This window comes from Anoplopoma fimbria, chromosome 3 (assembly GCF_027596085.1).
Source record: "Anoplopoma fimbria isolate UVic2021 breed Golden Eagle Sablefish chromosome 3, Afim_UVic_2022, whole genome shotgun sequence".
Taxonomy (NCBI): domain Eukaryota; kingdom Metazoa; phylum Chordata; class Actinopteri; order Perciformes; family Anoplopomatidae; genus Anoplopoma; species Anoplopoma fimbria.
In genome coordinates, this window is record NC_072451.1 from 24,458,692 (window position 1) to 24,478,896 (window position 20,205).

Here is a 20,205-nt window from a genome sequence, read left to right on the forward strand (position 1 = left end):
AAGACACTGTGCTGCATTCAAGTCACACGGGAAAATTGGATATTAGCCTCAAAGTTTAAAGAAACAGCCTTCTATGTGAAAAATATTGGTTTCGACGCCCTGAAGAGGTCATAACCAACTTGCTGTACATTTTGGTTTATATGTCTGATATAAGTGTCCACCATAAGCTCGGAAGCTTCACAGATTCAAATAGAGTTTATAAGTAGTAGTAAAGACACTACATAAGGAGCAAATGCAATAGCTCAAAATGCTGCATTAGGAGTAGGAGTAGGCCGGCTCTGGTTACTTTTAGAAAGTCAGTATTTCCGGAGCAGAGGCATGGAGCTGGACCTTCCTGATAAGCTTTGAGGGAAATACATTTAGGTTTGTGTTTTGGCCACAGTATACCCAACTTTGCAGTGTATGTTTTGTGAAATCAAGCTTAATGATGGGATTTTTCTGATATGTTAAATGAAATCTAAAAAAAAAAATGTGTTTTAATAAAAAAAAAAAGTACATCCTACAGTTTTCTGGAAGAATTTACTTTTCATTTTGCAGGTCTAACTCTTCAGCTACGTGTAAAGAAGACATTCTCGTTTGCGGGATTAACGGGGAGATATATCTCGCATTTCCCGATTGTTGTGAACGCAGCTCGAGTTGTCGCTTTGAGATGACGTCAGCCAAACAACAATTAGAGCCTGTGTGATAATACAGCTTTAGGATACAGGAACAACTTCCCTAAAACAGCGATAATAAAGACAGCAGCCATGTCTGTGAATTATGCTGCAGGTCTCTCGCCGTATGCAGACAAAGGAGTGTGTGGACTCCCCGAGGTAAAGACAATTATTATAATTATTATTATTATTACAGGAGACAACGTCATTAGCTTCTAGTCCTCTGATAGCAGGCTAGCCATGATGCCGCCTGACTCAGGTTCAGTCTTTAGGAGGTTAAATTGGAATACAAATAATTAAAATACAGTTGATTAGCATGATACCTTTACTCCATGATAAGTAAAGGTTATGAAAGCACTGAAGTAACTGTAAAAGTGTACGCATTACTGTTGTTGTTCTTTGTTAATATTGGGTCCATTCAGAGTTTTATATGAATTTGACACCATAAGCTCATGTGGAACCCATGTTCTAACGTGAGCTGGTCCAGGTACCCTATATTGTAGAAGTTAAATATTGTCTGTAAAAAAGAGACTGTCCACTGTCCCTAGTTTGGTGTTTGTAATTTCCTGTTTTACATGTTTGACATGTTGACTAGCAGAAGTATGAAGTGCAAAAAAATGGATGAACATGCAACCAATACATCAAAACTGTACCCTGATGAAAGTGAATATATTGTGTGTACTTTCAAAAAAAGATAATACATAATATCCCCCTTCTCTGTTACAGCTGTTTAATATACTTTATAATTCTGTCATCAAAACTGTTGATGTTTAGTCAAAGCTCTGCTCAGGTACAATAGTAATACACACGTCACTCAAAACAAACATGAACAGGAAATGACAGAAGTGAATGTGTGAGATGTAGACCATTAAAAGTTATCCATCTTGAAAGACTCAAGGTGGGCAAAATCCAGTGAAAAGTTTCTTAAGTAATCACATTACATTATTACATTACATTACAGTCATTTAGCAGACGCTTTTATCCAAAGCGACTTACACACTTCTCAAGTTGTAGTAGCTTGTGTCCCACTTGAGATATTGGACTAGATTACAAATTCTTGGAAACCCTCCCCACGAGTGATGGCAATTTTCTTTTTTACAGTACTAAAGGATTTGTTATTTATTGCAACACTTTAAATTCAAACAGTTTTCTTACTGGAAGGGACACTAAATTAAAACTAAAAACATCAAACAAGCTTTTCATATGATTGTTGGTTATTGACAAGCTGCAAAACTGCTTCAGTTTAAACTGTGTGAAATGAACCGGAAATTTGTTCTCCTGCATGGCCTTCACATCAACACTGTGCTAAATTTCTCACCCCGTTTTCCACCCCGTAAAATACTGAATGAAAGCATTCCCTCTCGCCCCGTGTCATTCCCAAAATACTCCTAATATTCCTAAAGTTTCAGAAATGATGTGATATTCGATTGTTACAGAGTCAGCCAGCTGTTTTAACCGGATGTTCTCTGCTCTGAGGCAGGCTTTTGACAGTCCTGAGGAGCTAAAGGTGAAGGTGGAGACCCTCGCTCAGTTGGTAAAAGAATGTCAGTACTTGGTTGTCCACTCTGGAGCAGGAATCAGCACCTCAGCCGGCATCCCTGACTTCAGGTGAGGCACAAACAAAGTCACTACTGACCTTTTTTTCGGTCACCCTTTTTCACAAACACACAGACCTTTTCTCTCTGAACCATGTTTTATGATCATGAACATGAAGACAAAGGTAACTGTTACCTCACATATTCTGTCCCTAGTTAAGTGTAAGTGTCCTTTTAAGAAAATGCTCCGAATTAACTAGAATGTTTCGGAAAACCAGCAGTACTTTGTTTATGTTTATCTATTTAGTGTCTCCTAGACATTTTTTGTATGTTTTGTACGTCCACTTGCACTCAAGAATGAACTTATTAGATTTTTGTGGTCAAAGGTCACTATGACCTCACAAAACAAGTGTTGGCCTTAAGTCTAGAATTAAAATGCTAATTATGACAATTTCACACAAATATCTAATAGGATGATGATGAAGTGATGACATTTTGGACAGACATGGATGTAAACTGCAAATTAACTGGTTGCCGAAGGCGTACAACCAAGAGGTGGTCGTTTTTAGTTAATGTATATTACAATGCTTGTGTGCATTTAGCTTCCTTAGTTTTTACTGTGAAAACCAGCCAGTGCAAAAGGGAAGTATGTTCACCTCTACCCAAAGTATATATAGGAATAGAAACATTCCTTTTAGGGAGTTTTTGAATTGATTTCAAATTAACTTAAGTTTGGCTGGAATCCCAAACTTAAAGCTTATTATTAAGGTCCAAATAAACAGTATAAAGACGTTCTGTTATTATAAAAATCTCAAAGTTGTTTGATTGCTATGGTGGTGGTGAATCAACAATACAATCTGATGAAATTGTCCATTACAAAAGTGTCTCTGACGGGTCAAGTGTAGAGAATTACAGTCTTTCTGGAGACAGTCTTGTTGCTGTGAGTGTCGAGGCCAGAAAAACAAACAGTTGAGAGAGAAGAAAGGACTCTTTAACTGCAAACTAGCATTCCATAGTTTTGTCAGCCTTGGAGAGATTGGGATAATGTACATAATAAAGTGGAGACTCCCTTTTCCCTTTCCCTTTTGAATAGAAGTTACAGTCTACCTCTCCTCAGCAGTTATCTGTTTTTGGATTAAAATGGCAAATGGATTTTATAAAAATATATAAATGGCAAATGGATTATAAAAAAAATATATTATATCATATATATATATATAAATGGATTATATGACATTGCAACTCTGAAGATAACTTGTAGACAACGACCAACTTTATGCCACAGCATCTGATACAAATACTGTTTTCAAGGAAGCTGCATAATCAGTGAATCCTGGCAAGAAATGATCATTTTTTTCTCGATTTCTGGTAGACATTATGTACCCCTTCACTTAGCCTCCTGCTTTCACTTGTAGTACCACTGTACAAGCAAACGAGGGCAGTCCTTGCTTGTCATTTGTCAAATCCAGCTCTTTGTAAAACAATATCACACAGACTCTTATAAACCCTGGCTCAGTTTGTTTTCTTCCATTATATTGCAAGAATTCCCAATCATACTGTACAAACACATATATACATAACACTATAATAGTAAAAAATAGTCTGTGCAATACTAAAAATAATTCTGGCAGTTTATATAATATTTTAGTTATTGTGGATTTTTAATGTTCTTTTTACTTAATTATTATTCTTATTCTCTGTGTCATTACTTATTTACTTTTTTATAATACCTGTTTTGATCTTGTTTGCACTATCCACTATGCTGCTGTCATCCTGCAAATTTCCCCACTGAGGGACTAATAAAGGATTATCTTATTTTATCTTATCTTATAGCAGAGCTGTGGCACATAAGATGGAGTCATTTTAACTCATCCATTGAATTCATTCTGGTGTGATTGCCAGATATTTATAAGTGAGAATTCTTTCAAATACATTTTGCTGGAGACCTGATTAGTTCATATTTGATTGGCCTTCCTGTCAGGTAGAGTCAGCCTTTGAAGGCAATATCATTAAAGCCAAGGTTACTAAGTCCACATCAGGCACACTAACACAAATTATAGGTACACTGCTGCCGTGCACACACACACACGCTCTCGGGTTGATATTATTGACGACATTTTACTTGTGAATACACCTGCTTCACAGATCTTTCATGGCTTTAATGACCTGCAGCATCTGATGCATACAGATAAGTTGTTTATCCTCGAAGTAACTGGGCAAATGTTATGTTGTTTAACAGCACCTGTACTGCTAGGTCCTCTGTATTCATCCCTCATTTAGACACCAAAACTGACTGTTTAATCAAAGGAACATGAATTGGAATGATCAGATTGGAAAACAAGGCTGCACGGTGGTGTAGTGGTTAGCACTGTCGCCTCACAGCAAGAGGGGCCCGGGTTCAATTCCCGGGCTAGACAACCTTCTGTGTGGAGTTTGCATGTTCTCCCCGTGTCAGCGTGGGTTCTCTCCGGGTTCTCCGGCTTCCTCCCACAGTCCAAAGACATGCAGCTAAGGTTAATTGATGACTCTGAAATTGCCCGTAGGTGTGAATGTGAGCGTGAGTGGTTGTCTGTCTCTATATGTCTGCCCTGTGACAGACTGGCGACCTGTCCAGGTGAACCCTGCTGTCGCCCATTGACAGCTGGGATCGGCTCCAGCACCCCCGCGACCCTTAACTGGATAATCGGTAACGGAAGATGGATGGAGATTGGAAAACAGACTTAAAACATTTTATCTCCTATTTTCTCTGTAGTTGGATAAACGATGTACATAGTTCTTTTATTGTCCTCTTATATTTCTAGTGGGCTCAAATGTGCAGCATTTGACAGTGCATTGGCAATTTGGTATACAAATCCTCCTTCTCTTATTCACTCAGCCATGAATACATACTCATTACCCACGCACCAGTTGTAGACACGACATTCCCTCCAGTCCACCCACTGCATTACATCCTGTCCAATCCTGATTATAACTATGAGTCATTTCTTCATCCCTATTTGCTCTCCAGGGGTCCAAAAGGTGTGTGGACGTTAGAAGAAAAGGGTGAGTCACCTCACTTTGACACCACATTTGAAGATGCCCGACCCAGCTTGACTCACATGGCCCTCCTGGGACTGCAGAGGGCCGGCTACCTCAAGTATCTCATCAGCCAGAATGTGGACGGCCTACATGTCCGATCAGGGTTCCCCAGGTAACCCCGCCTTGATTGGCCACTGACAGCTTTTTCTTTAAAATAGTTTGATCCGTGGTCTCAATATTGGCTGATCAGAGGAGCTGAACAGATGACTAATCGATTCTGAATTTAATCTTTTTTAATAATAATTTGCCTGGTTTTCTGGCTTGCTCTTTATTTCGCTCTAAGAGCTACACAGCTGGCAACACACATACACTTGTACACAAACGGCCCGCCATCTGCAGTGGTAGTTTCAACATCTGTCTGATCAATTTTTTCGGTGAGCAAATCTGGCAAGAAAACACACTGATAGTCTATTAAAAAGATATTAGACTTGATTATATATGATGATTCAGATGAATGCATCCCATCCTTGCCAACCCATTTGATTTCCCTTCTCCGAGACAACGAGAGAGACGAGCAGACCAACACACTGTTCATAATGTCCGGTGAAAATATATCCCTCGAAGCACAATTTGAATTTTATTTAAAAAAAGGGTAAAATCAAATTTCCACAAATCCTTCTTTAATAAAAAAATGTATTTTATGAATGTTTAGCTGACCTATAACCCGTCAGTACGAGCCTCCCTTTGTGTCAGCGAGGGAAGGAGGTAGAACAGTTTCTTAACTGCAGTTAAAATGGGTTTGAAAGACTGAATGCCAACAGATATGGATTGCAGCAGAATATTTCATAGATTTAAAAACATGTTAACAGTGGAAATGATTACAACTGACTTTTCAAAATAAATGTTGACTTTTGGACTCTACAAAGCTCTGAAGTTATTCACCCCTGAAGTCCAATTATACAAATAGTAGCCTATAATAATTATAACAACTTATTTTCACTTCACATCTCCTCTGCTCCGTTGCTGCTTCAGAATGAATACAGGGGAAACACTGATTAGTGTAAAATGTATGCATAGACATTTTTGATTGTTGAACGTTATGAATGCAGCTTTAAACTATTTGGTACACACTGTACCTTTTTAAAGCTGTATTGTTTATTTCCCACATGGGGGCAACAAAATAAGCTATAAAAACAACACCGTTGAGTTGCAACTAACAATTATTGTCATAATTGACTAATCTGCTTGTGACAGTGTTGCATAAGTACTAGAATTTAATTTGATCTATTAATCATTTGGTACATGAAAATTTAGAGGAAGAAATTAGGTTGGTTGCAAATCAATTTTCAGTTGGTTGATTAATTGACTAATCGTAACAGCTCTACAACACATATTATAACCTGAGAAGTTGTTCTAGCGAACGTGCCAGACATCTGTTAACAGAGCAACATTAGCATAATTTGGAGACATGTTTGTTCACCAGCTATGCTAACTTTGTGCAGTTTGGTGCTGGTAAGGTAGCGTGTTTATCAGTTTTGAAAAGCTTTTTTTCTGAAAACAGCTGCCATCTGCTGCTGGAAACAAGGTGATAAGAGTATTGAGAGTGAACCAAAACACTGATATTGTAGTCCAGGAAACCAAAACAATGGGCTGGAAGCGCTAAAGAGCAGCATTGAGTTTAGAGGAACTGAATAGTCGGAGATGAGTCATTTTGGGTCTGTCAATACAAGCCACCCTTTTTCCCATTAAGTCTGGTCACTTGACCTCTTGTCAGTATAAAAATAATCATTGGTGCACCTTAAAAGATGAATAATCCTATCAAACACTCAATGACTGCAGCAAATGTCCTAGTTTTCACAAAATGATCCATATATATGAGGAAAAAGTTCTCCATATGCAAATATATGTGACATTTTGGATCGTGTTAGATTACATCGCTGTGCAGAATAATTTGGAGTTGAAGCAGAGTGCGTGGAGAGGAGAGGGAATGAATAAGTAAGAAGAGGACGTGAGATTTATATTCAGAGGAAAAGTTTACTTATTCAGAAAATGCAGGGAATTCCTTATTGTGGAGGAAACGAACACATTATAGTTAGTTTTATCTTTATTGATTTCTAGTATCCAAACACAAATATAAAAAGCATTGTAGGTTGTGTGAGATAACCATATTGTTTCACCAAGTGTGTTATATGTGACTGTTTGGATTGTTGTTAAATATGAAGCTGCTGCTTTGTGATAACAGCTGTAACAGCGCAAGAAATAAAGAGCTCTTTAAATAGAGCTCGAGTGTGATTGCTCTGTACCTGGACTATCCAAAAACATATTGGACTAACCGAAGGCCAACAATCCAATTTTTCATTCAGCACATAAACTCAGCATTTACACGCATCGGAAGAGTTGCTTTCCCTGCAAGCCATTTATTCCTCCACACGTTTTTTTAGATGAGTCCTCTGAGGAAATCATCGAGGAAGCAGACTAACTGGTAGTCAAAAATCAGCGAAGATGTCAAGTGGAATGCAGAAATGAAAATGAGGCCTCCAGAATATTAATCAAAGAGGGACTGCAGAAAAGTTTTGTTAACTAGTCTTGGCGACAAATATAGAAGTGAATATGATCTTTTTAATCTTCTAGGGATGTGTTATCAGAGCTCCATGGAAACATGTTCGTGGAGGAGTGCGAGAAGTGTGGCAGGTATGTGCACACACACACACACACACACACACACACACACACACACACACACACACACACACACACACACACACACACACACACACACACACACACACACACACACATATTCAAACTCTGTGATAATTCCCTTTTTTTACTGACATTCATAATGAGGCCATTTTTTTTATATATATCTTGTTAAAACAAGCAGCAAATCATGTGGCTGCAACACAGCATGTACAGCATGCAGACAGGAGCTATGCTTCCATGATCCACCCTGCCTTGTGTCAAAGATAAAAGCGGCTGGTGTGCTGACCAGCTCCTCCACCTTTTACAAACGGAAAGGTCCAGCAGTATGATGCATCCTGTCACACAGCGCTTAATATCTTAAAAGGATTCCAGGATTATGGCATCGACTTAATTTAACTCCGGTGACCTGCAGTCTTCAGATCACATCCAAGTTCCTTTGGGATAAAATAGAAAATAGATATAAATGTATGTTTGCAGCCGCTACATGATGCCGTATGTGCATGAATTCATGTGTGTATATATGCTTGTAACTTAACTAAAGCTGATCTGGTCAGACAGAGACGTAACCTGTAGGAGTCTTGGTTTTCTAGGCAGTATGTCAGAGAAAAAGTGATCGGTGTGATGGGACTGAAACCAACAGGTCGTCTCTGCGATGTGGTACGATCCAGGGGACTTAGAGCCTGCAGGTAATGCATTGTTCCACTGCAGATTGAAATATCCAATAATGAACTATGATCCATTTATTAGCATGTCGGTGTATTCTTTTACCAAAACAGAGGAAAGCTGATAAGCACTATACTGGACTGGGAGGATGCTCTTCCTGACAGAGACCTGAACAAAGCAGAGGATGCAAGCAGGTGAGACAAACAGAATTCCATCAGCTGTGCTCTATTGTTTCCTTATTACTTATTGTACTATCATTATATTATTGTCTGTTTTGGTTTTGATTCAGTATTTGCCCTGATAACCCAGTAACACAACACATGCTCTTATCCATCCTGCTTTCCTTTGAGATTCCTGTTTCATACAGCTTATTGATTAAACACTAGTATCAGATCAGTACTTGGTATCGGCTGATACCCAAAGCCCAGGTATCGGTATCGGTATTGGAAATGAAAAAGTTTTGACACACATTTCGAATTAACAAATATTGTACCTCCTGCGATTTGAAAACTGCTGTAGGTCATATTACTATTTCGACAAAATTTCTTTGTATTGTGCAGCCCTATCTTAATGTTTTTCTCACTACCAAAAATTTAGCTAATCCCTCAATTCAAAGACATGTTTTTCTACTGTCTGCACCCAGGCAAGCCGACCTGGCACTGACGCTTGGCACCTCCCTGCAGATCAAACCCAGTGGAAACCTTCCACTTCTCACCAAACGCAAAGGAGGGAAATTGGCCGTCGTCAACCTGCAGCCCACGAAACACGTCAGTCTCATTAAGTCACCGCCATATGACACATATGCGTGGAAACATGAGATGGCACTGGAAATACTGTGCATAAATGAAAGGCAACATTGTGTTTAAATCACCGTCATTTTCTGTCTTGTAGGACAAGCATGCACACCTGCGTATCCATAGTTACGTGGACGAGGTCATGAAACAGCTAATGGAGCTGCTGGGATTGGACATCCCAAAGTGGGAGGGTCCGACTGTCTGTGAGAGCTCCAAAGCCACCTCTGAATCCACCACCGAAGTCAAACCACGACGTGCAGTTAAAGCAGAGAAGAAGGTGAAAAGGGACCTGATCAAGGAGGAGAGAAAAAGAGACGCAACGGCGCTAAAGGACGATGGCAGTGTTAAGGAGGAGACGGTCTCTGTAAAGAGGGAGAGAGCGGACTCCCCAGTGGAGATAAAAGAAGAGAAATAGCCTCAGGTATTTTCTCTCACTTCAACTTCACAACACAAACCCGTCCAGAAATAAACTTTACAACAAAAGGGACTTGGTTTGATTAGTTTCAGAGTACAAAGGTTCTTCTGATCTTACACCCTCGGGCGCAAAGACTCTAATACTGCGGTGGTTTTGTTAATCCAATATTTTTTTTACATCACTTTACAGCCACGATGCACAGCAATATGAAACTGACTCCCTAGCTGAAGGCTCAAAAGTTGACCACCTCCTGAAGCAAAATGATATACATGATTGTGTCCAGGGTAAAAGGATGACTCCTCATTAGGTGGATGTTTGAATGGTGTTTTTCTTTAAAATTTCTGGTCAAACAAAATGCTGTAAAAGTACATTTACCAATACATTGCCCAACTTTGGACTTTATTTTACTTTAAGAACCAGTCTTTAACAGACAAGACAGCGGGATGAGATCTGGAGCACACAGTTATAAATAAAGCTTCTAATAAGGTGTGTAAGGTTGTTGCAGCTTTATTTATAACAGTGCGTTCCAGATCTTGTCCCTACAGATTTAGCCTTTAAAGACACCTTGGTTCAATACTTCACGAGAATAGTTATCAGGTGAGCGTCTCTAAGTCCGACTAACTAGTAGTCTCATACAACTGTGGGAAATTTTAGGTTAAAGCTGTGCTTCTCTCATTGTACAATTTAATTCCCTTCCTCTGGCAAGATGTATAATTCCACATTAATGGAGCGCCTACTGCTGCATGGCTATAAATGGACCATAATCACACTGTACGTTTCTTGGTAAATGTTTTTATCTCTTAAACATTGTACTCTGAGGGGGGAAAAGTCACTTTACTGTTTTTTTTTAATATATATATACATGACTTTTGGAAATAAACACAATAAGATCCCGGTAGAACCTCCTGTGTATATGTGCTGTATGCTGGGCTTACTGTCAAACAGCAGTGACCTAGATGCAAATGTGAATCAACACTTCAAAGGAAATGGAGACTGCATGCGTTTGTTTAAGAGATAATGGTATGATTCTTTGTGTTTGCCATGAAACTCGATTAACATCAGCAAAGGTACACATTCTAACGCTTCTTTTAAGAGCTAATGTCAATCGAAGGAAGACCAAATACCAAAAAAACCACAATGGGCAACAGGTGTTTGAAGATGATTTCTTCAGTTAACATGTTGCTGAATATTCTATTAAGGCTCTTTGTCTCTTCCCACTTGTAAGCAAGATCAAACACAACAGCTGCAACTTGAATTTCCCCCATGGGGATCAATAAAGGAATATAATAAAGGAATATAATAAACAAACACATGCATAGAGTGGAACTTTCTGCTCTGGGGATGGGTCATTACACAGACCTCATCACAGATTACTTTCTCACTGTGCTAATTGGCATTCTGCCCGTTGCATGTTCTCAGCCTCGTTTTCTGCATCCTTGACAACCACGGTCGGAGGCATTTTGTTTTCGGGTCCGTCAGTCCATCCAGCCCATTCTCAATGATGCCTTGAGGGAATAATCTTCAAATTTAGCACATATGTCCACTTCCAATCAAGGATGAACTGATCAGATTTTGTTGGTCAAAGTTCACTGTGACCTCACAAAACAAGTTTTGGGCCGTAACTCAAGATTTCAGTTGCTAATTAGGACATGAGGATCTTTGTTTTGAGAGAAAATTATGAACTATGCTGTGTTGTTTACTTTCCAGAATAAAATTGCAGCAGGGTCCACTCAGTCCTGGTTCTGGTACTTCGGTGCTGCCCTTCCCTCGAAGGGTCCTGCGAAGCAATACTGCCTGGGCGTCCTGCAGCAAGGTGTGGGTGAGGCGATGCTCTGCTCTTTGCCGAGGAGGATACATTTGTCCTATTTCCCCCACATCTAACCTGGTGGCACCGATTGGCATTGGGAATAACTATATAGTAAAAGACAATCTTCTCGCTGATGGTCTCGTTTACGTACGTAGGTCATATATCGGCATCAGTATTAAAGTGAGACACTTTTAACTTTAACTTTAAGTGATTTAAGATTGCAACACTTGCAAGAGACGTATATAATATTTTATTCTTAAATGGTCAGAATCAGTGTGTCAGAGGCAGAGACGGTCTCTAGTGTAGGTCAAGCTCCAAAAGCCCTGAATCCTACATTTCCCATAATGCAACTAATGATATCTTTCAGTAGACCCTGCCTGGTAAATGATGCGACATGTCTTTTTAACTCCATGCCCGCTCTCCGTAACTGAGTTTTCTGTCAAAACAGAAAGCCTTGTTGGGATGAGCAGACTGGATCAAGCCAAAAGGGGAGGGGGTTGTAACTCAAGTAACAGCATGTTACGACAGTGCTGTTCTGAAGAGCATATCTGGATGCTCAGCACGTAAAACCATTAGTTGGACGGGCTACAGCAGCAGGAGACCAGCAGGTTCCTTTCCTGTTAGCTAAGAGCACGAAACTGAAATTACTGTTGGTACAGGCTCACCAAAATCGTCAGTAGGAGATTTTAAAAATCGCCTCCTAGTCTGACGAATCTCAATTTCTGATGCAACATGCAGATGACATGGATCCATTCTGCCTGGCATGAAGGGTCCAGAATGATGGTGATGCAATTGTGTTTGTTGGCACACAATAAGACAATACCACTTGAGTATGGCTTTATTACCACAGCCTACATGAGTATTGTAACTGATGTGCATCACTGTGTGGCCACAGTCTACTCATCTTCTAATGGATACTTCAACATGGATATTTCCATAATCTCAAACTGGTTCCACCAACATGATGATGAGTTCATGTCCTTTTACGTTCACATTTTGGGACGTGGTGGAACAGGGATTCCAGAGGAGATGGAAGTCTCTAAGTCTTGATTTACCTGATTTCAAAAGACAGGAAATAGATTATAGAGCATACCGTCTCTCCCTCACAGATGACTGAGTAGTTCAAAGCCATTCACTCTAAGGAGCTGTGTAACATTGAGGAAGCACAGCACTGAAGAACTGCACAAAACAATTTCTGAAATGTTCATGTTCAAAGGCGCCATCATTAGGAATTGGAAACTTTCTACATAACCAGACAGACTCTTCTTTCAGCTGCTCATCCTCCGAAACTCAGTAGGAAGGAACTTCAGATCCCTGTTGGCTGTGATCTCTCTGGAAGGACAGCAGTTGTTACAGCGCTCTATAAGTCTGTGCCGAATGGCAGAATGGACATAAGGAGTCAGTGACGGCATGCCTTGGGTTGGCGCCAAGAGAGAAGAAGACTGCATCAAAGATTATTTTTTTTGTCTGAATCAAACTCCTCAGTTGTAATTCAAAGTGCTGCATCTGGAGGAAAGCAGTCGCAGCTCACTAACCATTTAACATGAACCCTGCTGTGACGCACCAGGGGGCCGCTTCATGCTGTGTGGGAGAGTTCCACTGGCCGTTACGCTGAGGCTTTTAAGGAAGGCGTGAACATTCACCAATCCTCTTGGGAAGAAATTCCTTCTTAAAGTTCACATGCACAGTTTTTAGGAAGATTCTGACATTAAGCAATGGTTTCTGATTTGGAATTTGTCTTTAGATCAGAACAGAATCTAAGCACACTAAAGAGTACACGTAGGCACTTTTTAGTGCTGACATCTTTGTGCAAAGTAATTGGTTAATGTGTTTTCTTTAATGCCACAGTTGAATAATATAAGATTTAAAACAATTTTTAATCATTTATAACTTTTTTAAATAATTATTTTGATAATTTTGTAAAGCTTTTAGAATAAATAGGCATTACACTAACACTTCACGCACACTTCAACTTCAAATGTACGACCCTGTCCACATTGTAAATGAGAGTAGATGAATAAAACAACTGTGTGCAAATGGCCAAGGCCGGGTTTAAGTGCATTCCACATGTTTGTATTTGTGTTATTTGACATCCACTAATGGTGCTACTAAAGATCACATCTCTTTTGTCATCCCTGAAGAAGTACCTCCATTTAAGAACTATTCAGAACTGAGTCAGGTGCTCCAACCTCTTCAGACCTTCAATTGGGCATTCTTGGCTTTTCTTTTCACGCCAGTTAGGATCGACTGGCGTGCACTTTAAATTCACGAAGACAATGAGATTCATGATTATAAGAACAAAGGTACTGACAATTCTGTGCTTTAAAAGCATTTCATGAATCTGACGTAGATTTTTCTTTGTAACTTTCTCAGTGAAGGGAGCAAAAGAGGTCAGACCAACCTGCTGCAGAGTATCTAAGACAGCTTTGTGTGGGCTGAGTTTATGCTCCAACATGGCTGCAGGGATATCATCGTCGTTCAGGATCCAGAGTGTGGAGTCCTTCAACACGAAGATGGTTGTTTACAGTCTAATACAGATGCTCCCCATTCAGCGTATAAATCAGCTCAAGCACAATCACAATCGGCAGCTGTTTAAGTTAAGGTTGAATGAACCAATTAACTCATTGTAATGACAATTTTGTGTCATTTTGGCCCTCTTCAAAGAGACACATGACCTTGTCTATGCTCGTTGAAAGCATTCTCATTTTAATTGTAATACCAGCCGGAAGCTCTGAAACGGCACTAAGAGCTGCATTCATATTCATCACCACAGTTCTTGATTGAGATTAATCCCTTGAGAGAGGCATGTTTTTGTTCCTTCTGCGTGTGCTGCAACACAATGTGTATAACAGTGCAGCGTGAATGTTTTTGTCTGAAACTTAATGGTAATATCAATTATCTGGTGTCAGAAAAAGAGATAACATTAACAAAGCAGAAAATGCAGTCATATACAACTAAGGAGAGAGAAGGGTTAAGGGTTAATTATGGGTGTTAACACAACGTCACGTATCTAGAGAAGCGAACATTCGTGTGGTGAAAATGCAATGCTTGCTGCTTATTGCAACAACTGAGGTGCCCCTTTAGCAAGGCCTTTTATTCCCGTCTCTCCAGAGAAGCTGCTCTGTGACCAACAGATCAGACCGGTTGTACCGAATATTTATAGTGTGAGCAGGGCTGCAGCTACCATTCCATGGAAGAAATGCCCTTGGAATTGGTTTCTGAGAATTTTAAATTTCAGTGTGACTTTGTGGAAAAGTATAAAAATCCCAGTTTATGTAATTGAACAATTAGATGAATACACCCTCACGTTCTTCATTACAAAGACAGGGAGTTGCAGTTCAAAGCCCTCCACGATGAAGACCGTGTCATGCTGTTGCAAATCAGCCGTTTGTCAGGTAACGAGGTGAAATTGAGTCAGTTACCTGAACTCTATACTTATTGGCTTGCTTCTTTCTTTTAGAAATCATGTGTGATCAAGGTCCTTTTTTCCCATTTGATCTCCAAACACCTGAGTTCACAGCTTCTCTAAAAGACACGAAAGATTCACAGTATAAACCCCTGCATATAAAAAGAGCTTATCTGTTGTTAATTCATGAACAGACTTTTCTTCAGTCGTGGCGTTCGTGCTGATTTCCAAACAGCTTTATTTGATGAGTTTTAAAGACTCATCATGTCTTTTCTGCATACTTGGCATATCACCTCTGAGTGTGATTGACTTTCACCCATTTTTATGCGTATGTATTAATAATTCATGACCCTAATCCTCACTTATCTTGGAAAATAAACTCCTTGAGCTTGGAATTGTTTAAAACCCTCAATAAATACCGGCCATACATGGACATATCAGGATGACTGGCTTCCATCCGTGTGATTCTGTGAAATTACTCCCTGTGCTTGAAGATTAATAGCTGGGCACTCATAAGATTGTCACTTGTTTTATGAGGTGTGATGTGCTGCTCCTGCTCGGTTCAAAGTGTAGAATTTAATGAGAAAACCGCCAAGTTACGAAGCGAGTCCAAGGGAACGGACATTAAATCAGAGGCAACGATGACAAAAGATTTTCTTTTAGTAACACATCGAACAGCAAAGTGTTGGGCAGATTTCTGAAAAAGAGAACTAGCAATCATTTTTTGGACAAATGCTTGTTCTGAAATCACACTTTTCAGTGCTTTACATTCACAGCTTGTAGATGCTGATTCCCTGTTGATCTGCTGGCTTTTCTGGCCTGCCACACAGACACCTGCTAGTAAATGTGTGCGTCTGATTGGAGAAGGAATTACTATCAAAATGGCACACAATGGGGTGACTGTGGTGGAGAATGTGTGTGGTATTTGCATGTCAGCTGAAGATGGTTATCCATATTCAGACTTTAAAGGTTGCAAAAGGGCAAAAATGCGGAGCAGCTTTTCAGCGGATGACTCATATATTTTTGTTTTCACGGAGTTGTGGCTGTCGTGACTGCAGACGAGATTAAATTGCCAGCGTCACTGAACTCTTTTGTCCTCTCGTTTTATTTAATGTCACATTACATACGTGTAATCACAAAATGATTCACGGCAGTACAGCAAGGCAGACACCGAGAGACATGATGATGGATGGCAGTTTCATGCTAGATTCTACTACAGGGTCCTGATGGAGCTAGCAACTATAACACAAATAAATATTAAGCACATCAATCCTTATGAAAATATAACAATCTTACTGTCCTAAGGGTGGCCTGTGTAGGTGTTTGAGGTGAAAAGTACAAAAAGCAAATAAGAAACCCGCCCACAGTGTCACTAAGAGCCGGCTAAGTCGGGGGTCTGGTCATTAACAGGAATGTTGTACTTGTCACCAGGGAGATTACTTCCAAAGTGGCAGGTTCCACAAAAAGTGAATAATGAAGCTCAAACATATAGCTGTTCAGGTGTGTCTGCCAAAGGTGACGATACTAAAGTGTGTGTGTGTGTATGTGTGTGTGCGTGTGCGTGTGCGTGTGTGTGTTCAGTTTGAGGGATGTAATACATTTGGAGGGATCACAGTGTCCTACAGGAAAATTATTAGAAAATGGCACCTAATAAAATATAGCTCATGAAGGAACATTTTCTTTAGTAGAGAAGAAAAAGTTTGACATTTTAGTAAATGCCATTTCTTGAGTTTCGCACAAAGACTGGAAACGAAAACAGCTAGCCCATCTCTGTCCAAAGGTATTACATCCACCGACCAGCACCTCTGAACATCACTAATTAAAGCAAACGTGTGTAGCATTTAGAGGGATCTATTGGCAGACATGGAATATAATATAACTGTGTTTTCATTAATGTGTAATCATCTGAAAAAAATAATTGTTTGTGTTTTTTCGTTACCTCAGAACAAATCCTTCATATCTACATAAGGAGCGGTTCCTCTTCAAGCAGTCCGCTGTGTTGCGCCCCCATGTTTCTACAGAAGCCCAGAATGGACAAACCAATCACAGACTCTGGAAAGGGACCTTTTGCATTTTCACGTATGTGAGCCGCAGAGTGCATAACCATGGTGACACCAGTTTCTGTCTGAATTTCATTACTCTTGGTGGGTCACGTTTCCGGTACCTTTTGGATAGAGCCGGGATAGCTGTTCCTGCCTGTTTCCCCTCTTTGTGCTCAGCTAAGATAATCGCATTCTGGCCTGCAAACATGGAAGGTGGTAATACTCTTCAAAGGGAATAATTGCATTCACTTGATGTCAAAGCTTTCTTTTTAGTGACTCACAAATTGATGTCTTTGTGTATCATAACCAGTCTGGTTGGGGCTTCCTCCACCCTCTCCCCTCTTAGAGCCAGAGTGAAAACGTTTTGGATGGAGTGGGACACTCTCAGCAGGAGCTTCTTCAGTCCGGCTCTGTATTCTTTTCGGATCAGGCAGTAGAGCACCGGGTTGAGACAGCTGTTTGCGTGAGCCAAGCACACAGTCAGGGGGAAGGCGTACGCCTGGGTGTTGTAGAAGGCTTTACTAAAGGGCACCAAGTCAAATTTGATAAGCACCCCCCACAGGGTGAGAGCCTGGTTGGGCAGCCAACAGAGGAAGAAGGACAGAACCACGATGGTTACAGAGCGGGTGACTTTGGAGCGGCGGTGGTGGCGTCCTCGCTCACACTCTGACCTCTCTGCCACACTCCCGCTGACCATGCTGCCAACGACGCGCCGGCTCAGGATGAACCTCAGGAGGAGGAGGTAGCACACAGAGATGATAATCAAGGGAACTACGAATCCCAGGAGGACTTTCTGTGTTTGATAGAGTCCAAGCAAGACTTGAGGATCCCAGTGGCCTGAGTCGGAGTCAGAGAACCGCACTAAGCACAGCTCGTCGTCTACAGACAACTGTAAACACAAAAACAACTGCATGAGAGGTTTCAAACTCAAAACAGAATCAACGTAAGCAAATCTAAACCAGGGGTGGTAGTTAAGTCTGAATTCAACAAACCTGGACTGTGGTGGAGTAGAACGCATGAGGCAGCGTGGCCACCAGTGAAACCACCCAAATGGTTAAACTGGCCCATTTGGCCCGAGCAGTGGCTCTCCGAGGGCTGCTCATCTTCAGGGAGGTGACCAGGGAGTGGTAGCGGGTCACGCTCATGGCGGTGAGGAAGAAGACGCTGGCGTACATGTTCAGGGTGGTGACTGAGCTCATGATCTTGCACATGACCCGGCCAAAGGGCCAGCGGAAGTCCAGCACCGTGTCCACGGCCCAGAAGGGCAAGGTGAGCACAAACTGGAGGTCTGTCAGCGCCAGGCTCATCACGAAGCAGTCGATGGAGGAGGAGTGGGTGCCACGGTGGCGGGAGTGGAGCAGGAACAGTGCCAGGAGGTTTCCCACAAGCCCCAGGACGCAGACCGCCAAGTAGACCGTGGCAATGACAACCCTTACCTGTCAGACACATATGTTACTTTTATTTTGTCATCTTGGACCTAAAAGGTCAGAAAAGTGCACAAAAGTCAATTTTACAGTCACAATGCAACATGCATCCTCCAAGCACTCTCTGTGATCACATGTTAAGGGAATTAATGCAAAAATGATTCTTGACAAACACTTATTTATCTCATTAATCTGGATTTGTAAAGGAGGTGATTTAACTAAACCTACTGCCAGGTTCGCGCTGTCTGGGTGCAGGTCCAGCGAGGACTCCTTGGAGAGGATGTGGAGCCAGCAGGTCAGTGACAGGTTCAAAGCGGCCACGTTAGAGGCTCCTCCTGTGGGGCTGAGAAGTTTGGAGAGATCCTCCTCTACTCCGCACACGCTCAGGGGTCCGGTGGCGCTGCCGTTGCTCTGCATGATCCAGCAGAACCAAAAAAAAAATCACTCATTTGTTTTTATATCCAAAAAAAAAAATCACTCATTTGTTTTTATAAAAAAAAAAATCACTCAAAAAAAAAAAATCACTCATTTGTTTTTATAAAAAATAATCAAAAAAAATCACTCATTTGTTTTTATTAAAAAAAATCCAAAAAAAAAATCACTCATTTGTTTTTATAAAAAAAAATCAAAAAAAAATCACTCATTTGTTTTTTTAAAAAAAAAAAAAAAAAATCACTCATTTGTTTTTATAAAAAAAAATCACTCATTTGTTTTTTATCAAAAAAAAAAATCAAAAAAAAAATCACTCATTTGTTTTTATAAAAAAAAATCCAAAAAAAAAATCACTCATTTGTTTTTATAAAAAAAAAAAAAAAAAATCACTCATTTGTTTAAAAAAAAAAAAAAAAAAAAAAAAAAAAAGCAAAAGCAAGTTACGGCAGGTTTCCGTTATGGGTGCATACATCCCCATCGTCTCCGTTCTGTATCTTAGTCGTCTTCAAAGACCCCCAGAGTTGGATGCTTTGCATTTTATAAGCGGAAATAAAGTTTGCTTATAAAAGCCGGTTAACCCGCGTCAGGCTCGGAGGTGTTCAGGGTGAAGTCTGCAGTGCTGCAGCCGCTCCTCCTCTCACTCACTGACAGCATCCTGGAGCTTTTATAGTCGCTCCTCCACCGCCCGACGGCGCACTGCCTCACTGGCTCTGGTGCTACTACACTGTGGTGGTTATTCCAGTAGATACAGGGGAGGGATGAAGCTCCACTCTCAACATCTCTCCAGCTGTTTGTTTCCTTTTTAAAGATAGGCCTACAGTCTGGAGTTATTCACGGATAATCAACCAGGGAAAGGCTTACACAACCAGCTCTGCTCCCAGCAGACCACATGACACATGACAATAAAAACACTGTGCAATAATAGTTAATATAGTTTTTTTTTCTGTCTGTAAATATTATATTTCAGTTATTGTGTTTTTCTACTGTTTTTATTGCTTATTTATAATACTTGTTTTATTATTTTATTTTTATTTTTTTATTTTCATTTTTATTTTTATCTTGTCTTTCTTTACTATGTCTCTTGTGTGCACTTTAACTCTATGCTGCTGTAAGCCTGCAAATTTCCCGCTGCGGGACTAATAAAGGATTATCTTATCTTATCTTATCTTATCTTATCTTATCTTGTGTTGCATGGTGGGAAAGATCATTTTAGCAGTCTGATTGGTGGTTTTCTGAATTAGGTGATTGAATTGTTCTTAAAGATAGCTTGAAATACATGTTTTTCTGCTTTCTTTAAATAGTGAGTATTTGTA

The 20,205-nt window shown here is 40.3% G+C and overlaps 2 protein-coding genes across 3 annotated transcripts; one reads left to right on the forward strand and one right to left on the reverse strand.

Moving 5' to 3' along the window:
• Positions 1 to 657: 657 nt before the first annotated feature.
• Positions 658 to 10,671, forward strand: sirt6 (sirtuin 6). Of its 2 annotated transcripts, none has more exons than XM_054596157.1 (8): positions 658 to 812; positions 2,134 to 2,261; positions 5,196 to 5,378; positions 7,838 to 7,897; positions 8,500 to 8,595; positions 8,686 to 8,766; positions 9,216 to 9,339; positions 9,464 to 10,671. In XM_054596157.1, exons 1-8 carry the CDS (start codon positions 747 to 749, stop codon positions 9,779 to 9,781), a joined length of 1,056 nt encoding a protein of 351 aa, XP_054452132.1. In that variant the 5' UTR covers positions 658 to 746; the 3' UTR covers positions 9,782 to 10,671. The 2 variants fall into 2 exon arrangements, with proteins under 2 accessions (XP_054452132.1, XP_054452133.1); XM_054596158.1 differs by having other exon boundaries at positions 735 to 812; positions 2,130 to 2,261.
• Positions 10,672 to 16,662: 5,991 nt separating this feature from the next.
• LOC129088956 (relaxin-3 receptor 1-like) lies at positions 16,663 to 18,877 on the reverse strand. The gene is made up of 3 exons (XM_054596242.1): positions 18,689 to 18,877; positions 18,029 to 18,472; positions 16,663 to 17,925 (listed from the first exon to the last, which is right to left on the reverse strand). The coding sequence occupies exons 1-3, from the start codon at positions 18,875 to 18,877 to the stop codon at positions 17,314 to 17,316; spliced, it is 1,245 nt and encodes a 414-aa protein (XP_054452217.1). The 3' UTR covers positions 16,663 to 17,313.
• Between the last annotated feature and the right edge of the window lie 1,328 nt (positions 18,878 to 20,205).